At 38.3% G+C, this 22,947-nt stretch overlaps 1 protein-coding gene across 1 annotated transcript; it reads right to left on the bottom strand.

Moving 5' to 3' along the window:
- Nucleotides 1–556: 556 nt before the first annotated feature.
- Nucleotides 557–18,809, bottom strand: DDX18 (DEAD-box helicase 18). The gene is made up of 14 exons (XM_070957041.1): nt 18,617–18,809; nt 16,104–16,274; nt 12,430–12,582; nt 11,327–11,462; nt 10,971–11,071; nt 8,775–8,974; nt 8,578–8,692; nt 7,904–8,043; nt 7,323–7,484; nt 4,801–4,953; nt 4,067–4,180; nt 3,376–3,432; nt 2,279–2,456; nt 557–1,359 (listed from the first exon to the last, which is right to left on the bottom strand). Exons 1-14 carry the CDS (start codon nt 18,765–18,767, stop codon nt 1,214–1,216), a joined length of 1,977 nt encoding a protein of 658 aa, XP_070813142.1. The 5' UTR covers nt 18,768–18,809; the 3' UTR covers nt 557–1,213.
- Nucleotides 18,810–22,947: the final 4,138 nt, after the last annotated feature.

Raw genomic sequence — 22,947 nt, 5'->3', positions numbered from 1 at the left:
ATGATTAGAGCCCTTGGAGCTATAGCTAAAGGACTCCCTCAATATCTGGAAATTTTGTATTTATTGAACCTGAACATCCTAATTTTACAAAAACAAAACAAAACAAAACAAAACAAAACAAAAAACCTGGCTTGGAAATGCCTCTGTTCTTAAGATACCATTTTAATAATTCTTAGGTCTTTGCTTAGGACTTGTATTATTTTAGTCACACAGTCTTGGTCTGTGAATCTAACTATATATTACTCATAATAATAATAATATATTTAATTTTTATTGTGCCAAATTCCCAGCAACTCATGAAAACAGCTCTTCCTCTAAGCATGACTGCCAGTTTTCCAGTGTTGTGCTATTGCAGCAATTTCAAAAGGCAAATTCTTTCAAATAAGCCAGCTATGCAAGGTATAAATGCATTTGCAACAGAGGTGGAAGCGCTTATAAGAGATTTAAGAAAGCATCTGCAGATCAGAACTGGTAACTTTGAATGTGTAGCCCACACACTAATTCAACATTGGCTATCTTTCTGACTGTAACCATTTAACTCACACAAAGTTCAAGCTTTCCCAATTTATTTATTTTATTACTTTCAAAGTATGATTTTATATAATCGCAATATAATAGTTTTTTCTACTTCAAACTTTCTTTACTATTTACAAAGCGTCATTCTGAAGGCAACACTAGATCTGAGAAGACAAAACATTTCAGGTGTAAGTGTGATCCTAGTAGCCAAACTTTGAGTTACAAATAAGATCATCCCATTAAAACTCTTTACAGTAGAAAAATAATTTTTTTAAAAAAAAACCAATACATAGTTTATAGTCAAATTCCAGAATATGCCCAATATTTCAAACAGCTTGTAGAAGAAAAGTAAAAAGAACCATGTAATATACTATACACTGTGATCATGGGATCTGCTTTTGGAAGATTTCTAGGCAATCAGAAAGCTCTGATTACACTGATATCTGCACTGCAAAGAAGCTATGAATTAGCTTATACCATCTGGAGTACAGGATCAGATCCCATTGTCTACAACTATTCATGGAACAGCTGGGGAAACAACATACAGGATTCTTCCACGTTAAGATAATGATTAGAATGGACCGGATCATGTTGAAATATTGAGCTTTAATTTGAAATATTCTGTCCCCAAATGAATAAGATTGTACATCGGTTGAAAAGTAATACAGCCATTTCAGTCAACATGGAATAAAGCAATTCAGCGGGAAAACTGTCTGTTGTCAGATTTTTTCTTGTTAATATGCTTGAAGATTTTGGCTTTCTGAACATTCTTTGCCTTCTGGTAGCCAAAGCCGCCGCCTCCGCCTCTTTTTTGCAGTCTCTTTCCGTGGCTGCTATTTACATCTGAAGATTATGTTAAGGAATGTAGGCTCAAAAAAAAAGTGCACTGGATAATAGCCAAGCGTTCAAAAAGCATGTCGCCAAAAGTGGAAGCTGCCCTAATTTCCATAATAAATTTGCAATTTATTCCTAACTATAGATAGACTTGCCTGCTTATTATTGGTCTTAGCTTTTCTGTTGGTTTTCCTACAGGCAGTTAACCTCAGTTAACTCTCTTTTTTTGGTACCATCATTAAATGTGGGAACGAACTGCTGACCTCTAGAGCACGGGTGTCAAACCTGATCGTGTCACGTGACATATCGTGATGTATCGAGATGTTTTTTGCCTTTGTGGAACCGGGATGGCCGTGGCCTGCACGTGATGCATCTGGCCCGTGGGCCGCCAGTTTGACAGGCCCTGTTTTAGAGGCTGACACAAGTCTTTCACTTAAGCACAACATTAGTTTGCTGGCAACACATCAGTAGTTCAAAAGAGGACAAAGAAGTAGTTGATTCAAGACCAGCTTTCCTTAACTACGGAACTTTCCAGATACATTAGATTTCTGCTCCCATCGTTCACTGTCAGCTTGTATCAAAGGTTTTTAGATATTTAAGCAGCCCCCTCCCCACAACAGGTACAAAAATATGGTAGTTAACATGTAAGATCACTACAATAACAGCATTCAAACATCACAACAAATGATATCTTAATGACACAAATGAGCAAACATGCATCCAAAGCTTGTTTTTCCTCACATCTAACCATGACAGGAAAAAACCCAAGTCTTATAGTTTACTGGTATCTCACTAACTTTTAAATGATTTATTAATATCAACAACTGCCACCAACCCATTCAAGCAAGCACATTATTGGGTGAGGGGAAAAAATGGAAACGGAGAGAAAGAGGGATGAAAAGTAATTTAACTTGTAATAAAAGGATACTGAGATCAACAAATGGCGGGACCTTGAAGCCAAAGGACAAAGCAACCTTGATCAAATCCAAGCTATGGACATTGTAGATCTGCTTCAAAGAGTGGGAATCATAAGCTCTTATATAGGCTTTGTATGCTTCTTGGGCTGATTTGTGAAGGAAGTAGTTCTTCTCAATCAATTTTTCCAGCTGAAAATTTATAAATAAAGAGGGATAAAGAACTGTATTTTGTACTTCATAGTCATGAACAATTTATAGGTAGCTGACATTTACCCAAACAGAAAAATATGTGTATGTTTGCATTGCACTCCACTCTAAAATTCATGGTACTGAAATATATCTTGTGGCTTTATGGATATAGAATAATATTTTTTGTTATTATTTCAAATATCAGATTAGTTACTATCGGTATACCAAGATCATAGTTAGGAAAAGACCACTGCTCAACCATAAAGTACTTGATTTGCATTACATTACAAGCCATTACAGATAATTGTAAGCATCTTACTATAAAGCAACTTACTTTAGTTGCTTGCATTAAAACATTCTCATCTCAAGCTTTCCCGCTTACTAAAGCAATCACAATTTATTGCCACAACTTGATTCTTCTCCATGGGTACATGCAACATCCTAGAAGTGGACTTTTAAAATATATAATTAGAATTGGCCTTGCTCTCATTTTCTTTGCCATCCCTCCTATATCCTACCTGCATCCCTAAGAATTGTCCCCCCCCCGCCAAAAAAAAACTTTCTAAAAAAATCACAAATCCAAATGCTTATACATACATTCATCTGTACTCTGTTTAAGGATCAGTTCTTATAACCAGAGTACATAATTTGGGTATCTTGTGTCAAAGCTGCACAGATGGCAATGTTAGAAAAGCAGTCAATTCTTGTTCATTCTTAACAAGAAATTTTGTACTGCACCTGATTTAATCAGATGTTTGGAACTGTACTATCACATTTCACAAGAATATCAAAATAAAACCACTATGAATCTTTTGTTGTTTTTTGCATAACTGAACTGCTTCTGAATACTTTATTAGCTATGCAAATGAAAAAAAAATAAGCAAGTTTTAAAAATATTCATAGTATAGTCTATATTTACCTGAGATTGAATGTCAGAAATTTTAGACCAAGAAAATTCAAATTCACTTAATGGCACCTAAAAATATAAAGATAAGTTCTCAACAAAAATTCTACATAATGAATGTAATATCTACAGAAGATATTAAGAATATAATACATTTCAACACACCTAAACTTAGACCATCTAACTCTGGAAATGTAAATATTGGCTGGATGTACACATATTGCTAAGCTAGATTTTTTTAAATTCCTACCATGTTTCTCCAAAAAGAAGGCCGGGTCTTATTTTCTTTTGACCCCTGAAAAAACGGCTAGGCCTTCTTTTTTGGAGGATTCTAATTATTGACTCCTCTCAAGGGTACTGAATAGAGGGAAGTTTCTTTGTTTCTAAAAAAGACAGAAGATGGCCATTTTGGCATTATAGATAGCTAGTCCTCTTTGTCCTAGGTACTAGCAACCATATGATATCTGAATCCACAACCACAGCATCCAATTAGTACAACTACTTATTCTAAGGTAATTTGGATTAAAACTGCTCCATTCTTTTATATTCCATATTACATAGTTTTGCTATGCCAGCTGCCTTGCATTTCTAGTGAAGTTATATTATTAAGTATTAAAGTTGAAGAAACTCATATTACTGAGAAAAAAAAAAAAGACTAATCACTGCAGCTACCAGTACAATGCTACAGTACTCCATAGCAACTTACCCTGGCTTGCTTGAGGTAACGCAGGAATCCCAGTTCTTCTGGCCGTAAAATGAGCAGGGCATGCCCCCTTCCATTGATTCCACGGGCTGTTCTCCCAACACGATGAATATATTCCTTTCATTAATGGGAAGTAATAAGAGTATAAACTAACATTTTGGTTTCATGTTGATAATCATGAAAGCATGGCACGGAAGGTCATGCCAATTTATCCAGTCCCCTATTGTAAAGTCCCCTATACTTTCCAAATTGCATACTAATAAAGCAAACATACTAATAAAGCAAAGCCTGGAGGTTTTAAATCAGCAGACTCATTTTGAATGTATTTATTTTTGACTGGCAGCATTTGCTTCAACAATAGCTAAATTCAGGAGTCGGCTAAGGCACTCTAGCATCCCAGAACCTAACACTAATATGAGTTCATTCTCTTGTTTTCCTTAAAGCCATTGCCACTTACCCACATAGCTGCCTATCCAGGCACCCAACTGCAATGGCTCAACCCTTGGACCGACACTGAACTTATTTACAAAGCTAAAACAGTGTGTCCAAGATACAAAGCGGATACAAAAGTAATAAATAAAATAAATAAATAAAAATAGGAATATGTTAAATTCAGCTTTGCTGGAGTTAATTAAAAATAAACTATCCCAGACAACTCTAATTCTGATTTTAACATTACACATACAATTCACATTTATGCATATTTAAAATATATGATTTTTGAGAATATGCAATACCTTTGGGTCATCAGGTGGGTCATATTGAACTATCCAGTCAACCTCTGGAATGTCCAGCCCGCGAGCAGCTACATCTGTGCATAAGAGTATTCCAGAATCCGCATTGCAGAACTGGAAAAATGTGGTTGTGCGTTTAGTTTGTTTCTGCTTGCCCTAGGAAAAAAAGACATGCAAGATAAGGAAGTGGTAAGCAATTGGGGAAAAAAAAAATTAACTAAAACTACCATACCAAGCAATGGCAACAGGAAAAGAAAGGTTGCTACTGAGATTTATTGGTTGCATGAGACAACATCCCAACTCCCATCATTCTGTTGTAGTAGTTTTGTGCTTTGGTTTGTTTTAAAGCAGGGGGGGGAAATCAACCCAAAATGTCTAAGTTCTTGTCTGAGAAAAGGGCAAAACCACATTTTACATACCTCTAAGGTATATTAGCAGTCTCTCTTTCACCATATTTATAATTCCTTCCACAGAGGTAATACCCAGATTTCCATAAAAATGGCTTAGAGTTCACTTAGGAAACTAAAAATGCGCAAACAAAAATCTATTTTTTTCTTTTTATGCTAATACATATGGAATCAATGGATGTTTCTGTTCTACACACGGTACAGTAGAAGCAAATGTCATATACCAACTGGAGCCACTTAAAATAGTTTGCTGACAGCAAACACTGTTCTAACAAACAACTTCAACCTTGCTGACAGAACCCCGTTTTTCAGATAAGCACTTTAAAGACAGCTTTAAGAGAAAGATGCTCCAGATGGCATTTAAAGGTTAATTTATGACTCCGCTGCTGAAATCTTGCTGAGAATCTGACACTGTTGTTATGCACCCCAACCTTCATAAAGGCCACTTGCTATTTGCAATAACCTCAAAGCAGCCTGCATTATTCAAGCTTGAAAGACAGTTTGAGACACCCAACTAAGGCACAAAAGTGGATCTTCACTGCAACACAAGAGCAGAAGAAAAGCCTCTGGATTTACAATGCCCTAGATCTCTCATAAATCTAAGAACAGAAATCAGGCAACACTGACATTTAGCTGGTCAAAAATAAAATTGGTAAATTAGTTGACCGTAAGATGGTTAAAGTGCTTATAAAGTTACTACAATGAAAGGGTTGGAGGTCACAAAGGTTTCCTGGAGAAGAAACAGTCCCTTCCATCCCAAAGGTGCTTTTTCAGGAGGCAACTGGACTTCGTTGGTTTTTGTTTTTGTTTTGAAGACGTTTCGCTTCTCACCCAAGAAGCTTCTTCAGCTCTGACAGGACACTGGAATACAAATCCTTCCATTCCCTACTGTCCTGTCAGAGCTGAAGAAGCTTCTTGGATAAGAAGCGAAACTTCTTCAAAAGAAAAAAAAAAGAAAAGAACACCCACCTACCCACCCCAAAAAAAGTCCAGTTGCCTCCTGAAAAAGCACTATGTCCTGGATGAATGAGAATCTCTACAGACTCCCTTCCATCAGAAGATGGGGCTTTTGATTCAAAGGAGGAGATTTATTTCAGTCAATCTCCTCAGATATGCAATAGCCTGAAAATCTGTTCTGGAGAATGGGGGGAAACCAGCACTAAGCGTCATATAAGAAATTAGCAAATAAAAGGTATCCTGGTGGTGTTGAAAACTCTGAATTCAACCCAACGTAAGAGAAGCATTTTAGAACTGAGAAACTCTGGATTATAATCCAGATGCTGAATTACTGTAATTATTTTTCGATCTTGAATACCGCATCTTGAATATCCAGTTTGTTTGTTGATTTCCCTCTGAGAGTGGCCTTGCTGATGCAAAAGTATGATCTAATGTCTGTCAAATTCTGTAATCTCTGGCATTTTGACTGGAACGATGTGACTGAAAGTTGGTCTTATTAGCAAGCTTCCAATGAATTACATTCATACAAAATATGCATGTAATGTATGTAATGGTCAAGCAGGACTTGTACAAAACTGATGTAATTTTTTTTTTTGCACAGCAGTCACTTTGGCTTGAAATAGTAGGATATACAAGCTGTTAAACAATGACAGTACTGACAGTTCCCCATTTCGGTTTATGGGGGACAGGTGTCTGCTGTTATTCAACTGTAAGAGGAAATCACATTACATACAGATAGTCCTCGACATGCAACCACAATTGAGCCCAGAATTTATGTTGCTAAGTGAGAAATTTGTTAATTGGGTTTCGTCTCATTTGATGACTTTTCTTGCCACATCTGTTAAGCGAATCAGTGTTGTTAAATTAGTCACAGGGTTGTTAAGTGAATCTGGCTTCCCCATTGACTTTGCTTATCAGAAGGTCGCAAAAGGGGATCATATGACCCCGGGACGCTGCGACCATCATCAATACAAACCAGTTGTCAAGCATCTGAATGTAAATCACAGGACCATGGGGATGCTGCAACGGTCATAAATCACTTTCTTATATATATACTATCATTATACATTTGCTCCAATAACAAATCTAATGGTGGCCTAAGACTTTTGCACAGTACTATAGGTGTGTGTACATCAATTTATCCAAATCATGAATACTTACATGAATAGCCAATACCGGCAGATCAATGTAGTTAAGAAGTTCATAGTGGTATTTCACGGACATACATGAAGAGAAGAACACCATTAACTTCTTCTTCCGATTCTTCTTCAGGAAAGTGAACAGCAGGAGGAATCTCTTTTCTGAAGGGCATATCACATACCCCTGTAATGGTTTGAAAAGTATTATTTTTTAAATATATGACTTCCCAAACCGCTATTTCTAATGACTTCAAAATGAAGATGCAAAGTATACGTTTTAATTTAACTACCTATATAACAGGCAACAATTTATTGATGAAGGAATGTGAAAATCCAGAAATATGAGTATATAGTCAGCAGTTATCAATCAAGCCTGATAAAGAATTCATGAAGATTTTGAATGAGAAATTAATAGAATGTGAAGAAATAGAGTTAGAAACACAGGGGGAAAAATATCCTTGTGCTTGGATACAAATCTCAAAATGGGAAAGAAAGGGCCAAGGAAGAAAATCCCGAAGAAAGAAGTGAATTAAATGTTACAAGTACTATTGAATTAGATGTTAAGAGTAATATGCTTTGCCAAGATATCTGTGCTTAAATTACCTGTTCAAGACCTTCTACAGTTGCTGTCTCTTTATTGTCATCAACCCCAACATACAATGGCTCCTTCTTTAGAGAAATCCTTGCCAGATCTTCAACTTTGCGGGTTTGTGTAGCAGAGAACAGCATGGTTTGCCTACGCTCTGGCAGGGAAAGGGATGAAATTAAACATACATGTTTTTTTCATACTTTGACAAGGTAACAAATTAGAACTATCTAGCTGATAGAATCCCCCCCCTCACTATTGTGAGAATAGTATCTCACAAGCTTTTACTATAAAAAATTGAAGAAACAAAATGGCAGTATTATACATACATATATAGCCACTCATCTAAATCTTTAAAAATCTGTTTTTTCAAGCCATCCTAATTTTTTTTTTTCAAGCTATCCTAAATTTGGATCATCCTAAATTTTTTCAAGCTATCCTACATTGGCAGTAATGTCTACTGAACGGAGATGGATTTTCTTTAGTAAATATGCATAATATAGCACTGTAAAACCAAACATTCAAGATCTACGTAGCTTGTAGATCTTTACAAACACTTTAAGAGTGCTTAAAGTGAATTGTAGGCATTAGTACAGCAGACACAAGAATAGGATTTACAAAAGTGGAAATAGGACTACTGCATAAGTTTTTAAGTATCACAAAATACAGATAGCATAAATATCTGACTTACTTGGTAGAAGCTTTATGATCTGTTTCATTTCTTCTTCAAACCCAACTTCTAAAATTCTATCAGCTTCATCAATTACCAGACACTGCAGGTTCTTATACATAAATCCTGGAGTATTCTAAAACACATCCAACAATGGTGTCAACTACACACATGGACAAAAGAGAGGACATGCATTAGGCAATGCTATCCGTTTTTACCTGCAGATGGTCCAGAAGCCTTCCTGGAGTTGCGACAATGATGTTTATGCCATTTCCAAGTTTTTGTACCTCAACTGATCTATTACTTCCCCCCATTATCAAGCCATAGGTGTGGACATGATGAGTCATCAGTTCTTTGAGAACACCGTAAGTCTGCATGGCAAGTTCTCGGGTTGGTGAGAGTATGAGGACACCGGTTCCTAAAATGAAGAAGGGAAACAGAGATGTATAGAGTTTCTAATTGATAATGGCAAACCTATCTGTTTGCCTATCATCTTACTGCAATCTAAACCAGGGGTCTCCAACCTTGGCAACTTTAAGCCTGGAGGATTTCAATTCCCAGAATTCCCCAGCCAACAAAGCTGGCTGGGAAATTCTGGGAGTTGAAGTCCGCCAGGCTTAAAGTTGCCAAGCTTGGAGACTCCTGGTTTAAACAATCTAAACTCTTGGCAGCAAAAAAACAAAAAATAAAAACAAACTCCCATCCCTATCTCCACCCCCACATAAAGAATACAGGTAGTCCTTTACTTACAGCAGTTTATTTAATGCCGTTTGAAATTACAACGGCACTGAAAAATGTGGTTTAGGGCCATTTTTCACACTTATGACCATTGCAGCACCCCCCCCCCATGGTCACATGATTTACATTTGGATGCTTGACAACTGGTTCATATTTATGACGTTAACATGTCCCAGGGTCATGTGATTGTTTTGCAACCTTCTGACAAGCAAAGACAATGGCAAAGCCAGATTCACGTAACAACCGTGTTACTAATTTAACAACTTCAATGATTCACTTAACAAATGTGGCAAGAAAAGTTGTAAAATGGGGCAAAACTCACTTAACAATATAAATTTTGGACTCAATTGTGGTCTTAAGTTGGGGACTACCTGTAATATAAACCCAAAATAATTTTAAAACCAGCTAACAACAGATGATGTCATACACCAAATATCCTTCATGAGAGTTCCATTGTCAACTAATTCTGGAAAGTGGACAATGTCGGCGCCAATTGAACCTCCAATGGGAAGCCACTCCAGAAGGCTAGACCTACTATGGAAAAACAATTCTCCTGAGATTCAGACCAGCTAATTGGTCAGAGTGGCCAGATGGTAATTCTACAAGACACACTTTACTCGAAGAAAATTAGGAGAGATGGGCTTCTGGATGATAACCTGCTGACACAATAAGAGAGAATTACATACACTTTGCCTCTCATATTGCCAGAGTTGGCCCAAACCCTGGCACATTAGCTGTGCTTAGTCAGATTCAGTCTTCATTGTCCTCCACTTGTATACCAGGCATTGCTTCTGCCACTTCATCTCCCATCTTTCATAAACCAAGGGATCACCCAGACTGCCCAATAGTCAGGAGCAATTTTGTCAGGGGTCTGAGACATTGTTTCTTGGCAGTGATGGATCAAACTCTTGACTCAACCTCTACTCATGTCAGGGAAACACTTAGGAAAATCATTTGGATCCATAAAGTGCCTAAGGTGGACCAAATGAATGGGTCAAGCCCTGCAGAGGGAGCAGGGCGCAGTCAACTGCATTTGGACCAGGAAGCGACCTGACCGTGACATATAAAATACAATAATACTGTATTCTCAACATCCCGATTGCTAACTCCCCAGAGATAAAAAACAAGTTTTAACATGGGCCTACCTACAAATTTGGAGCTTAGATTTCCCGGGACCACCAAATTCTTGGCTGCCACCATGGAGGCTATAATCTCTTAAATCTACTAGAACTAACCCCTTCCAAAACCACTAAGTAAAGAGGAAGATGATCAAGCTGGTGACTAGAGAGCACAGGGAAGGGTCTCATTCAACAAAGAGGATTGATACACCAAAAGGACCCAAACTTGTAATTTGGCTCAACCTAACACATAGCCATCTCATGCTCTGCCATCTCAGGAACAGTGATAAGAGATCAATACCACTTTTTTTTCCTCAGCTCCGGCAGGTTTTGAAGAGGGTAATACCTCTGCCCTCACTCAGTTAAAGTAAGTAATACACATCAGGCCTCCCTGCTCATTTTAGACAACAGATCCCACCAAGATGGGACAACCAAATTAGGAAGTCAATTGCCATCAAATTAGAGACCTCTTTTCCCCTGGAAATAACTACTTGGCCCTTCTACACATTTATCTTCAAGATTTCAAATGAAATTTCAAAAAAAAAAAAAAATTCTTACCATTTCGAGGCATAAATTTTAACTTGTAGATAAGTTCTATGGCTGGAATGAGAAATGCAAGAGTTTTGCCACTGCCAGTTTTTGCAGCTGCTAAAATATCTCTGCCATGTAGAATAATTACAAAAAGAAAAGACAAAAAAAGAACGTATAAGTGATTTGGAAATTAACATTTTTATTTAAAAAGTAGCAACATTTATATGAATTTAAAATTAATTCATACTTAATAAATAAGGCTGATTAACTGGATGCTATAACTCCAAGACAACAATTTTAATCACTACGGCTTTCTGCCTGTTAATCATCTGTGACAGAAATTCATTTCTTTTGCCCTTCTCTTTAAAAATGTCATTTCTTACCTGCCTTCCAAAAGCGGTTTAATACTTTTATGCTGAATTTCTGTCATGTGTGTAAATCCCATGTCTGCTATCCCTTTCAACGTGTTCTCACTGACAAGGTCATTAAGAGACTCAAAGGAAGTATCCTCAAAAGCACCTAAAGAGACAAGCAAAGTCAGCCTTATTTAATTACTCCTAATCAATCACTATAGATAACAAAGAAGTTAATTGTATTAAAATAGAACAGAGTTTAAGTATGCCTAGTTTAAAACAATTGAGAGCCAATTTGGTGTAGTGGTTAAGACATCAGATTGGAAACCATGATTTCTCTTCCCATCTTAACCATGAAAGAGCATCCATCTGAGGTGACTTTGGGCCAATGATTCTCTCTCAGTTCTACCCATCTCATAGGGTTGTTGTTGTAGAGAAAAATAGGAGCAGAAAGGTTTGTTTGATATGTTTGCCACCTTGGCTTATTTGTAAATAAATCAACTTATAAATTTACAAATGAACGAACAAACAAACAAATAAATGTCAAGCGGGAAGATAAACATGGAAGGAAATATTAGGTCATCAAACCATTTAAGGCTGAGCCAAATTTAGCCACTCTATTTTGGAAAAATTGTACTGCTTAGATTTTTTATAACCAATGCATTCCCATATACATCACATCCCTCAATAAAATCACCACAGTTTTTCAATAAATATTCCTACATTTATTTAAATCATCCTTGAAATCCATTGACTTCGTATCTATTTGTTTGGATTACAGCCCATCATCCATCACAAGAAAATACTCAAAGCTGTTAATTACTACATTTTTTCCTTAATGTAGTATCCTTAATATTCTAATCACTAGGAAGGAATGGATGTTTTTAGTACAAGTTTTATGTTACTCACAAGCCAGTGAACTAACAATTAAAATGAATAAATATTTAATCAAGGCCAAAGGCTTGGCCTCTAAGTTCAATAAAAATAAAGAGATTCCAGGTTCAGTATCCTGCATCCCATTCCTATATATTTCTAAATTCCACTGGGTTTGATAAGACTTACTCCATGCATTTATGATGTAATGTGGATATGTCAACATACAAAATCTAAGAAACAGAATGGGGAAAACTTGCCTGTTAAACCCAGAGGCAAGACAGGTCCATCAGCATCATCGGACGCTTCTTCTTCAGTCAGACCTTCAGCATTTTCTTCTTCTTCTTCAAGATTCCCAGGTAAAGTCCCTTGTGTTTCAAGATCTTCTTCCTCAATTTTTGCTTTTTTACCCCCTGCATACAACAAAACCAATTTTCATTTTTAAAAATATATTTTTATTATTTACATATAGATATATTCAATGCAGTGTAATTGTCCTAGCATTCCACTTGCCATGAAACAATGGTAAAAAAAAAATAACATCCATTCCATTCCATTCCATTATTCCATTCCATTCCATTGAAAGTTAAACCCACTCAAAATGCAGATTTTTAATTTTTTTATAGACATAAAGTTTTGTTTCCTTATACTGCTGCCATATACCCCTCTAAAGTGGCCATGAAATAAACAAGTAAATACTGTACAATATAAAGCCTCCATTCTGGAAGCGGAAGAGAATGGAACTGAAAAACCAAGTAGATTATGACAGCAGTTTGAAATGGACTTAAGTTTTGTGTTGTTGAATCCAATCAGATCAAATGTCCATTTTATGAAACATTTTACTAGCTATAAATGGACGGACAAGAAAAATGAGAGATACTTTCACATAAGCTTAGAGATTCCATTTTATTTAGGAAAACTAATATAAGCTGTTCCTCATGAATGGTCTACTTCAACCTATTGCAGAGCTGAGTCTATACACTCAAGCACAGCACTTCTTTCATTATTATTGAATCTCAGCATGTACTGTTACTGGGAAAGAGCTCTAATGGATCTAATCCAGTATTTTGTGACTGGATTCCAGGCTGATATGCCTGGAATGAAAGGAATACAGGTAGTCCTCGATTTACAACAGTTCATTTAGTGACCATTCAAAGTTACAACGGCATTAAAAAAGTGACTTAAGACCATTTTTTACACTTAACAGCTGCTGCAGCATCCCCTTGGTCACATGATCAAAATTCCGATGGTTGGCAACTGGCTCATATTTATGACGGTTGAAGTGCCCAGGGTCATGTGATCAGCTTTTGTGACCTTCTGACAAGCAGAGTCAATGGAGAAGCCAGATTCACTTAACAACCGTGTTACTGACTTAACAAATGCAATGATTCACTTAACAATGGTGGCAAGAAAAGTCATAAAATGGGACAAACTCACGTAACCAATGTTTCACTTAGCAGCAAAAATTACGGGTTCATAATAACATCATACATCATAATATCTTGAGTTGTCCTCGTTTTTTAACTCGCCTGTCAGTTTCGCCATTTCTGCGCACTCTAAGATCTTATTTATTAGAGTTTCTTCTGAGGGTATAAGTTTGTTTTTCCACCATTTTGCGAAGGCTAATCTAGCCGCAGTTATAATCTGGATTATCAGTTGGGTTTTGTTGTTGTTAAAGCCCTCTTCAGTCATGCCTAGGAGGAAATGTTCCGGAACTAGGGCTACCTCCTGTCCAGTTATTTCACAGAGCCAGTGTTGAATTTTGGACCAGTACTTTTTAGTCTCAGGGCAGGTCCACCATAGGTGATAAAAGGTGCCGACCGATTTTCCACATTTCCAACATATGGGAGAGAGATTTGGGAACATCTTAGCTAGCCTCGCTGGGGCTAGATATCACCTATGTAGCAATTTATAGTGATTTTCCCTAAACATTGTCGATTTGGTTATTTTGTAGTTTCTATTCCAAGCTATCTCCCAGTCATTGAAATTTAGGCTATGTCCTAGATTTTTTTCCCAGATGTTCAATTGTCTTTTTGCTATGGACTCTGCCTTATCTTCATCTAATAAAAAGTGATAAATTTTGGTTAACATTTTTTTTTCTGGTCCCCAAATAATTTTGTCAGTTTCCATGTTTCGCTGGTATTCCGAATTTATCTCTATCTTTTTGGAATCTTGAGTTGATCCGAATATAGTTCCACCAATCCAAACTAAAGCCCTGATCCCTCAATAGCTCCAGCGATTTAAGTTTCCCTTCTTCATCGAGGATGTCCTTATATGTACCCCATTTATAATCATCTCTCCTGTTTGGAGCCGCCAACGATTCCATAATAGAAAGCCAAATGGGTACCTTAGTATAGATCTTCTGTCTAATTTCGTCCCACGTACGAATGAGGGTCTCCCTGATTTTGTGCTTATGGAAATAGGATTTTTTCTTATTCTTTATATCCCAGAGATGGGAGTGCCATCCTTCTAGAAGGTCATGTCCTTCCAAGATCAGGGTTCTCCTATCCTGTAACTTGATCCACTCCTTGATCCAAATTAATTTTGCGGCCTTTTGATATAGTTCCCAGTCAGGGAGCCCAAAGCCTCCCAAATTCCTTTTCCCTTGGAGTATCTTAAAAGAAATCCTCGATTTCTTACCCTCCCACAAAAAGTTCCTGATGCATTTGTTCAGGTCCAAAAAGAATTTTTTGTCTAGTGATAGCGGAATATTTTGGAATAGGAACAGAATTTTTGGTAGGATGTTCATTTTGATCGCTGCAATTTTACCAATCAGGGACAATTTGAGCTTTTTCCATCTTTCTAGGTCTTGGTGTGTTTTCTGTAGAAGGGGAATATAATTATCCTCTTTTAGTGAGGAGAATCTCGTGGTAATCCATATTCCCAGGTATTTTATTTTCCTAACTGTCTGGAGGCCTAATGATTCTTCCAATTCTTCCTTTTGTAGATCTGTCATGTTTTTCACTATCATTTTGGTTTTGTTCTTATTAAGTTTTAGGCCCGCCACCTCTCCATACTCCTGGATTTCCTGCATTAATTTTGCACCGGATTCTAGTGGGTCTTCCATTATGAGGGCTACGTCGTCTGCGAAAGCTTGGGTTTTAAAAGTTTCATTTCTAATCTTTAATCCTTTAATCTCTTTGTTGGCTCTTATCTTTCTGAGTAGCACCTCTAGCGCCAAGATGTATGGGGTATTTGGTACCACTGGCTTAAAAATAAGACGAAAACATGACTTTAGAATCTTGACTTGGCACATCTACTATAGTCATATTGTATAGTATCATGTATAGTTAAGATTGAAGCCTTATTTTTCCTAATTTTTGTTTTATTATACTGTAAATACACTGTACCTCCGAAAGCAGAGATGGATTGTACATTCTCTTTTTTGTTTTGGAAAAATCAATAAAAAATTTAAAAAAAAAAAATTACGGGTTCAATTGTGGTTGTAACCCGAGGACTACTTATAGTTCCTTTCCATTATCACATCCTAGCAACCAATATTTAAGGGATGCTGTTCATGACTCAGCAGGCAACAGTATTAGCAGCAACTTGCCATTACAGCAAATTCCACTATACTTATGCAGTATCTAACAAGTGTCTTTCTTTCTCCTCTTAAATTTCCTTGCTTTCCGTTACAGTGGATGATATTGAACATCATTCCAGTATCATCAGAAAAAAAGAAACCCTTTTTTGTCTTCAAGTTACCTATGCCATGAATGATTACAAATACCTGAATTATGTCTTCCCATATCTACTAAGCTAAAGAACATCAATTGTTGTAGCTTTTGTGTTTGGTACGCTCGTCTATATGTATTATAATTAAAATAATAAAATACAATACATTAATAAAAAGACTACTGCAATGGGGAGAAAAAGAACCAAGGAAATAAAATAACACTCATTTAAAAAGAAGCAAAAATAAGAGCTATCATACCATTTTCTGCACAATTTTCAACTTTCCTTTTCTTTTTCTTCTTCTTCTTCTTCATCCCAGATTGTTTACACTCAGGTTCCTCAGATTTTGTTACATCAGGTAATTCCCCCTCTGTCATTGCTGTTTCTGAAATGTTGGAAACTTCTTCTGAGACATTCTCCACTGCATTTTCTAATGGCATAAACAAAAAGGTCAATTATTGCTGTGCTTAAGTGCCAAAAACATATTGGAAATCTCATTCAGGCAACAAGGATCAATGAATATACCACACACAGTTTATATAAGAATATCAATTAAGCCCCTGTATTCTACCGTACTTGCTAAAGAGTTTATTGAATTGAATATTAGAATAGAATAGAATAGAATAGAATAGAATAGAATAGAATAGAATTCTTTATTGGCCAAGTGTGATTGGACACACAAGGAATTTGTCTTGGTGCATATGGTCTCGGTGTACATAAAAGAAAAGATACATTCATCAAGAATCATAAGGTACAACACTTAATGATAATCATAGGGAAACAGTCAGTATAAATCTTAAGGATATCAGCAACAAGGTTACAGTCATACAGTTGTAAATGGGAGGAGATGGGTGATAGGAACGATCAGAAGATTAATAGTAATGCAGACTTAATAACTAGTTGACAGTGTTGAGGGAATTATTTGTTTAGCAGAGTAATATTATTACCACTTTACTGTTTGGGCCACTAAAAAAGACCTTGCTGGATCACACCCTTTTCTCATCTGATCCAGCAGGCTGTTCTCACAGTGGCCAATCAAGTTGGTAGATAGCACCACATCTCATGGTAAATTCTTAGGTTGAGTAATATACATATAAAAATACCTTTGTTGATCCTGATTCTTTTAGGATTCCATATCATTGGGTCATCTCCGGTTTTAGTATTTTGGGATGAGGAAAACAGCTTCTCTTTGTCCACTTTACCCACATAATGCATAATTCTGTACACTTCACTTATTCGCCTCTTGTGTAAAGACTAAAAAGCCTAATGTTGCAACCTTTCTTCACAAGGAAGCTGTTCCAACTCCTTAAGAGGTTCAACACAATTCATATGTAGGAGATTAGGAGGCAGGTCCCAAGCATGGGGCAAATGTGTCATCAGTCTGAAGTCACTCCTATAACAGACCCCAGTCCAGCCCCTGGTGAATTCCACAGACCCTTACCTAGCACCAATTTGGCTTGACCCTCAGTAGATCAGATTTTTGTGCATAGATGGCATGAGGACCCCAATTGTTTGGGGGCAATATGCTGACTCTGTAAACTGCTTAGAGAGGGCTGTAAAGCACTGTGAAGCGGTATAAGTATGTCATAAACTTTTAGTCATTTGAACTCAACTCCGGTATCAAAACTATATCATCCATGTATGAGCTGGCCTTCCTTTCCGAAGTAAAATTATCCACAAGGTTTCTTTATCTCATAGAATTAGAATAGAATTATTTATTGGCCAAGTGTGATTGGACACACAAGGAATTTGTCTTTGGTGTATATGCTCTCAGTGTACATAAGGAGAATTTCATCAAGAATAAAAAGATACAACACTTAGTGATAGTCAAGGTTACTAATAAGCTATCAAATCGTACTAAGAAACAAATAAAAACAATATAATTGATATTGTTTTTCAATATATAGTAATAAGTGGGAAGAGATAGATACTAGTAAGGAAGAGAAGAATAATAGTAATAAACAGTCTTAGTAAATTATTTGACAGTGTTTGGGAATTAAATTGTTTAGCAGAATGAAGGCATTTGGGAAAAAACTGTTCTTGTGTCTAGTTGTTCTGGTGTGCAGTGCCCTATAGCATCTTTTTGAGGGTAGAAGTTGAAACAATTTATGTCCAGGATGTGAGGGGTCTGTAGATATTTTCACAGCCCTCTTTTTGACTCCTGCAGTATACAGGTCCTCAATGGAAGGCAGGTTGGTAGCAATTGTTTTTTCTGCAGTTTTAATTATCCTCTGAAGTCTGTGTCTTGTCTTGTTTGGTTGCAGGGCCAAACCAGACAGTTATAGAGGTGCAGATGACAGAATCAATCATTCCTCTGTAGTAAACATACCACCCCTTCACCCCATCCAGGCAACTTCTTTGCAAATAATTGATAGGGTGGGTTGCATGTACACTGGTACCGTTTTGTGTCAAACAATTGTTCAGAAGCACAACTGAACCCAAGCTGCCTAATTCTGACATTATAACCCACCCGCATTTTCGGGAGCCCAAGAAGCAATCGAGTCTGCCCTGAAAAAAACATGCCACCAGCTTCCTTCCACACCCGGGGGGGGGTGGGGGGGGGAGAATGGGACTAAATGGCACTCGAAGAGAGAAAGAGACGATGATGATGACAGTAACGGAGTTGGAAGGGTCCTTGGAGGTCATCTAGTCCAACCCCTAGACCTAATACTAGGGATTCGAACCGTCGAACTTTTTGATCGAGAAGCTCAGCGTCTTAGCCACTGAGTCACCTAGCAAGCTATATACTTATGATGACGACGATGACCTTACCCAGTGTTTCTCCCGCAGGCGATGCTCCCGCGGCCAGGCTTTGATCGGCGGCTCCTTGCCGGGCCAAATTGCGCTGACGGATCTTGCGGTTGCGCTTTTCCAGCTTCTTGCGCAGAAGCCGCATCGGAAGGTTCCCAGTATTCGCCGCCATCCTTCCGCAACAGCTCAAACCGGAGAGCACACGTGCGCCAGAGGAAGGAAGGAAGGGAGGAAAAAGAGGACGTAACCGGATGTGACAGCCGGAGATGTTCCAACACGGCTTCACGGCCAAATGGCGCCCTTGTAGCGACTCCTAGAGGCTTGGAGGTATGATTGATCCTCTCTTGCAAGGTACAGGTATTTTCAAACACGTATTTCGGAAGGCGCGATCTTTAAACCAAGTACAAAATATAAGGATGGTGCAAAATACAATGGGCTTGTTAAGGGCGTTTGTACGAACAAATTACCTGTGTCTCTATCCAAGATGCCTGCCTGCCTGCCTGCGAAAATTTGTTTGGAGCCCAAGTGAGGTTGGGCAAAGAAACTTCTCTATAAACAAAGATGCATGCATGTTTCTATTTTGTTTAATTTCTAGAATAAATGTTTAAATAAATAAACAAATAAACGTTTCAAATAAATGTTTCTAAAATAAATGTTTCAAAAGCTGAAGTTAAACCAAAGGATTTCCAACAGATCATCCTGTTACATTTTAGGCTACTTTTTTATTTTTGGCCTCTCCTAATTCTATTTTTCTTAATTCTCTCTTCGTTTTGCATATACTTTCCGGTGTCCTACAGATATAATTTGCTGTTTCTAACTCCCCACTGGCTGTATAATACACGGTTCTCCCTGGTAAATTGAGGAGAAGGAATTAATCCCTTTATTAGAGAGATTTTCCTTTTAGTTTATTTTTGTTTGTCACACAGTCAGCCAGATGTTTAGACTGAATTTGGCATTTTTTTTTGTCCACCTATCTAAAAATTATTATTTTTATGCTTTATTTTTTTTTAAAAAAATTGCGGTTTTGTGCTTATCCCAAGCATCATTAAACTCGGTTACTGATGTCACTGCTGCAAATTGGTTCCAAGTTTCCCCTACTCTTTCTTTGAAGTGATATTTTCTAATAATACTTTTGAACTTTCCCTCCTGCCCCTGTGTTTTTGATTTTTGTCTAATAATGAAGATACTGCCTTCTAGAACCTTTTTCACATCCTTAATATATTTAAGGTTTCAATCTTGTCTCTCCTCCCCTTTCCCTCCTATCCTCCGGGCTGTACATAGTCAGTTCGTCCAATTTCTGCTGATATGTTTTGTTCCTCAGACTTTGCACCATTTTTGTTGCCCATCTGTGGACTCGCTCAGTCTTACCAATATATTTTTTTAAATGAGGTCTTTACTATTGAACACTGTATTTATTCTAAATGGGGTCGGACTAAAAACTGTAACCGAACTACGACCACAATTGAGCCCAACATTTATGTTGCTAAGTGAAACATTTCTTAAGTGAATTTCCCCCCATTTTACAACTTTTCTTGCCACCGTTGTTAAGTGAATCATTGCATTTGTTAAGTTAATAATACGGTTGTAACGTGAATGTGGCTTCCCCACTAACTTTGCTCGTCAGAAGGTCGCGAAAGCTGATCACATGACCCTGGACACTGCAGCCGTCATAAATATGAACCAGTTGCCAAGCATCTGAATTTTGATCGTGTGACCATAGGGATGCTGCAGTGGTCATAAGTGAAAAACGGTCATAAGTCACTTTTTCAGAGCCATTGTAACTTGTAAAGGTTACTAAATGAACTGTTGTAAATCGAGTACAACCTGTACATCTGGATTAGGACCTCCTTTCCCTGCTGTTTATCCCTCTAGTGATGCATCTCAGAATTTTGTTTGCCTTTACAGCTGCCTGGCCACACTTTGTTCATTTTGTAGTCATCTGCTATGAGAACACTTAAATCCTTTTCTTTGTTGTTCTTCTTCTCACTGGATATTTATTTATTTATTTATTTATTTATTTATTTATTTATTTATTTATTTATTTATTTATTTATTTATTTATTTAGACTTATATGCCGCCCTTTCTCCGAGAGGACTCAGGGCGGCTCACAACAATAAAACAGAAAAATAAAACAAAAACTCCGGGTTAAAATTACATATAAAATCCCTAAAATCAATTAAAATCCATTTAAAAAACCCCCATCAGTCCAGGCCGGCCAGGAGAAATAGCGACGTTTTTAGTTCGCGGCGGAAAGAGCGAAGGTCGGGGGCCATCCGGAGCTCCAGGGGGAGCTGATTCCAGAGGGTAGGTGCGCCCACAGAGAAGGCCCGCTCCGTAGGGGTTGCCAGCTGACACTGTCTGGCCGACGGCACCCCAAGTAAGCCCTCTGTGGGAACGCACCGGGCGATGGGGAGCTGTTGCTGGCCGCAGAAGGTCCGCCAAATAAGGGCCTAAACCATGTAGGGCTTTATAGGTAATCACCAGCACCTTGAATCTCACACTGAGGGCAACCGGTAACCAATGCAGGTCACGCAGGACGGGTGTAACATGAGAGCGTCGGGACACTCCCATCACTACCCACGCGGCCGCATTCTGCACCAGCTGAAGCCTCCGAGTGGTCTTCAGGGGCAGCCCATGTAGACAGTGTTACAGTAGTCAATCCGGGAGGTGACCAGCGCATGAGTGACCATGCGTAGGGCATCTCGGTCCAGGTAAAGGTGCAACTGGCGCACCAGACGAATCTGGGCAAATGCCTCCCTGGTCATGGTCGTAACATGATCTTCCAGGAGGAATCCAGGAGGACGCCTAAGTTGCATGCCCTGTCCACAGGGGGCAACACCTCACCCCCTATAATCAGCGGTGGAACATCCCCATGGAACCGAGATGCTGGTACCCACAACCACTCCGTTTTGGCAGGGTTGAGCCGAAGCCTGTTCCTCCCCATCCAGAATCGCACCGCTTCCAGGCACCGGGACATCACGTCGAGGGCATCACTGGGCTGATTCAGGGTGGGTAGAAAAAGTTGGGTATCATATGCAGATTTAATCTGGCAGGGCACTAACTAATGGAACAAGGTGCTACGCTCTGTAGCTACAGTGACCATACAACCTTGATTTTAGAAAGCTGTCCTTTAGATTAGATGATTTAATTTAATAATTTATTTTCTTGGTTTTGCTCATGATTCTTCCTTTGTATGCAAAGTTATAAACATAAACCATTACATTTTTTAAATCCTTATTTGCCCCCTTTTTCAGATCTTTCTTTTATTTTTTTTTCCCAAGAAAATATGGCTATGGTATCTAGCCATATTTGTAGGTCCGTGATGGCAAACCTATGGCACATGTGCCACATGTGGCACGCCGAGCCATATTTGTGGGCACGTGAACGTTGCCCTAGCTCAGATCTGGCGGGCATGCGCATGCTGGCCATCTAATTTTCCGGTCTTCTGGGCCCACCGGACGTTGGGAAACGGGCTGTTTCTGGCCTCTGGAGGGCCTCCGGGGCGGTGGGGAAGGCCGTTTTCGCCCTTCCCAGGCTCCTAGAAAGCCTCTGGAGCCGAGAGGGCAAAAAATGGGCCCACCATGCCATCACGTGCCAAAAGTGGGGGGAGCGCAGGGGGTCACGCGCGCATGTGCAGGGGGGGTGGGGCACATTGAATTATGGGTGTGGGCATGCGCGCGCGCGACCCCCCATAGTGTCAAAGTGTCACCAACACTTTGAACTGGGCCTGGAAGCCTTCTACAACCAATATAATGGCGACAAACAATAGTCTTTTCATGGCTATATCTGTTTATTGGCTGAAATAGATTTTAAATCTGGCCAGGTAACTTGATTAGTTTTATTTTGCTTTTATGTTTTCCACTGATGCACTTCCGTTCTTTTATTTTGGATTTAATGATTAGCAAAGTTTAGCCTGATGCTTGAGGGGGAAAAAGATGCCCGTCTATATTTTTTCCTTTGTCTTGTTATTCCCTGGAAAGATTTATAACACTGTCTGCCCGATTGAAATACTTGATAAATTATTTATTTGCCTTGTTGTTTGCTCTCTTGGTGCGCATAATGTGAGCTGTCGAAGGCAGGAAGTTTAGCTAAATTCCTGGAAAGTTAGTTGTCCAGTTTCTCAAATCCAGGCAACTGAATTTTCTAGCAGCCCTTTTTTTTCAGCAGTGGGCAAAATGAGCTTGCTTTATTTCAGCCCTTTTGCAAATCACTAGTCCTACTGATTTAATAGCATCTAAGTCCATATCTTTGTTTGGACAGTAGATGGTGCAAGCAAAACAGTTTCATTTTCCACAATACGGTAGCAATAAAATTGGAATGTTTGATGATGACCCTTTATGATTAGGATCTT

Source organism: Pituophis catenifer, unplaced genomic scaffold (genome assembly GCF_029215685.1).
Source record: "Pituophis catenifer annectens isolate HBS135680 unplaced genomic scaffold, rPitCat1.0.hap2 SCAF_1, whole genome shotgun sequence".
Taxonomy (NCBI): domain Eukaryota; kingdom Metazoa; phylum Chordata; class Lepidosauria; order Squamata; family Colubridae; genus Pituophis; species Pituophis catenifer.
This window is presented reverse-complemented; position numbering and strand designations above follow the sequence as displayed.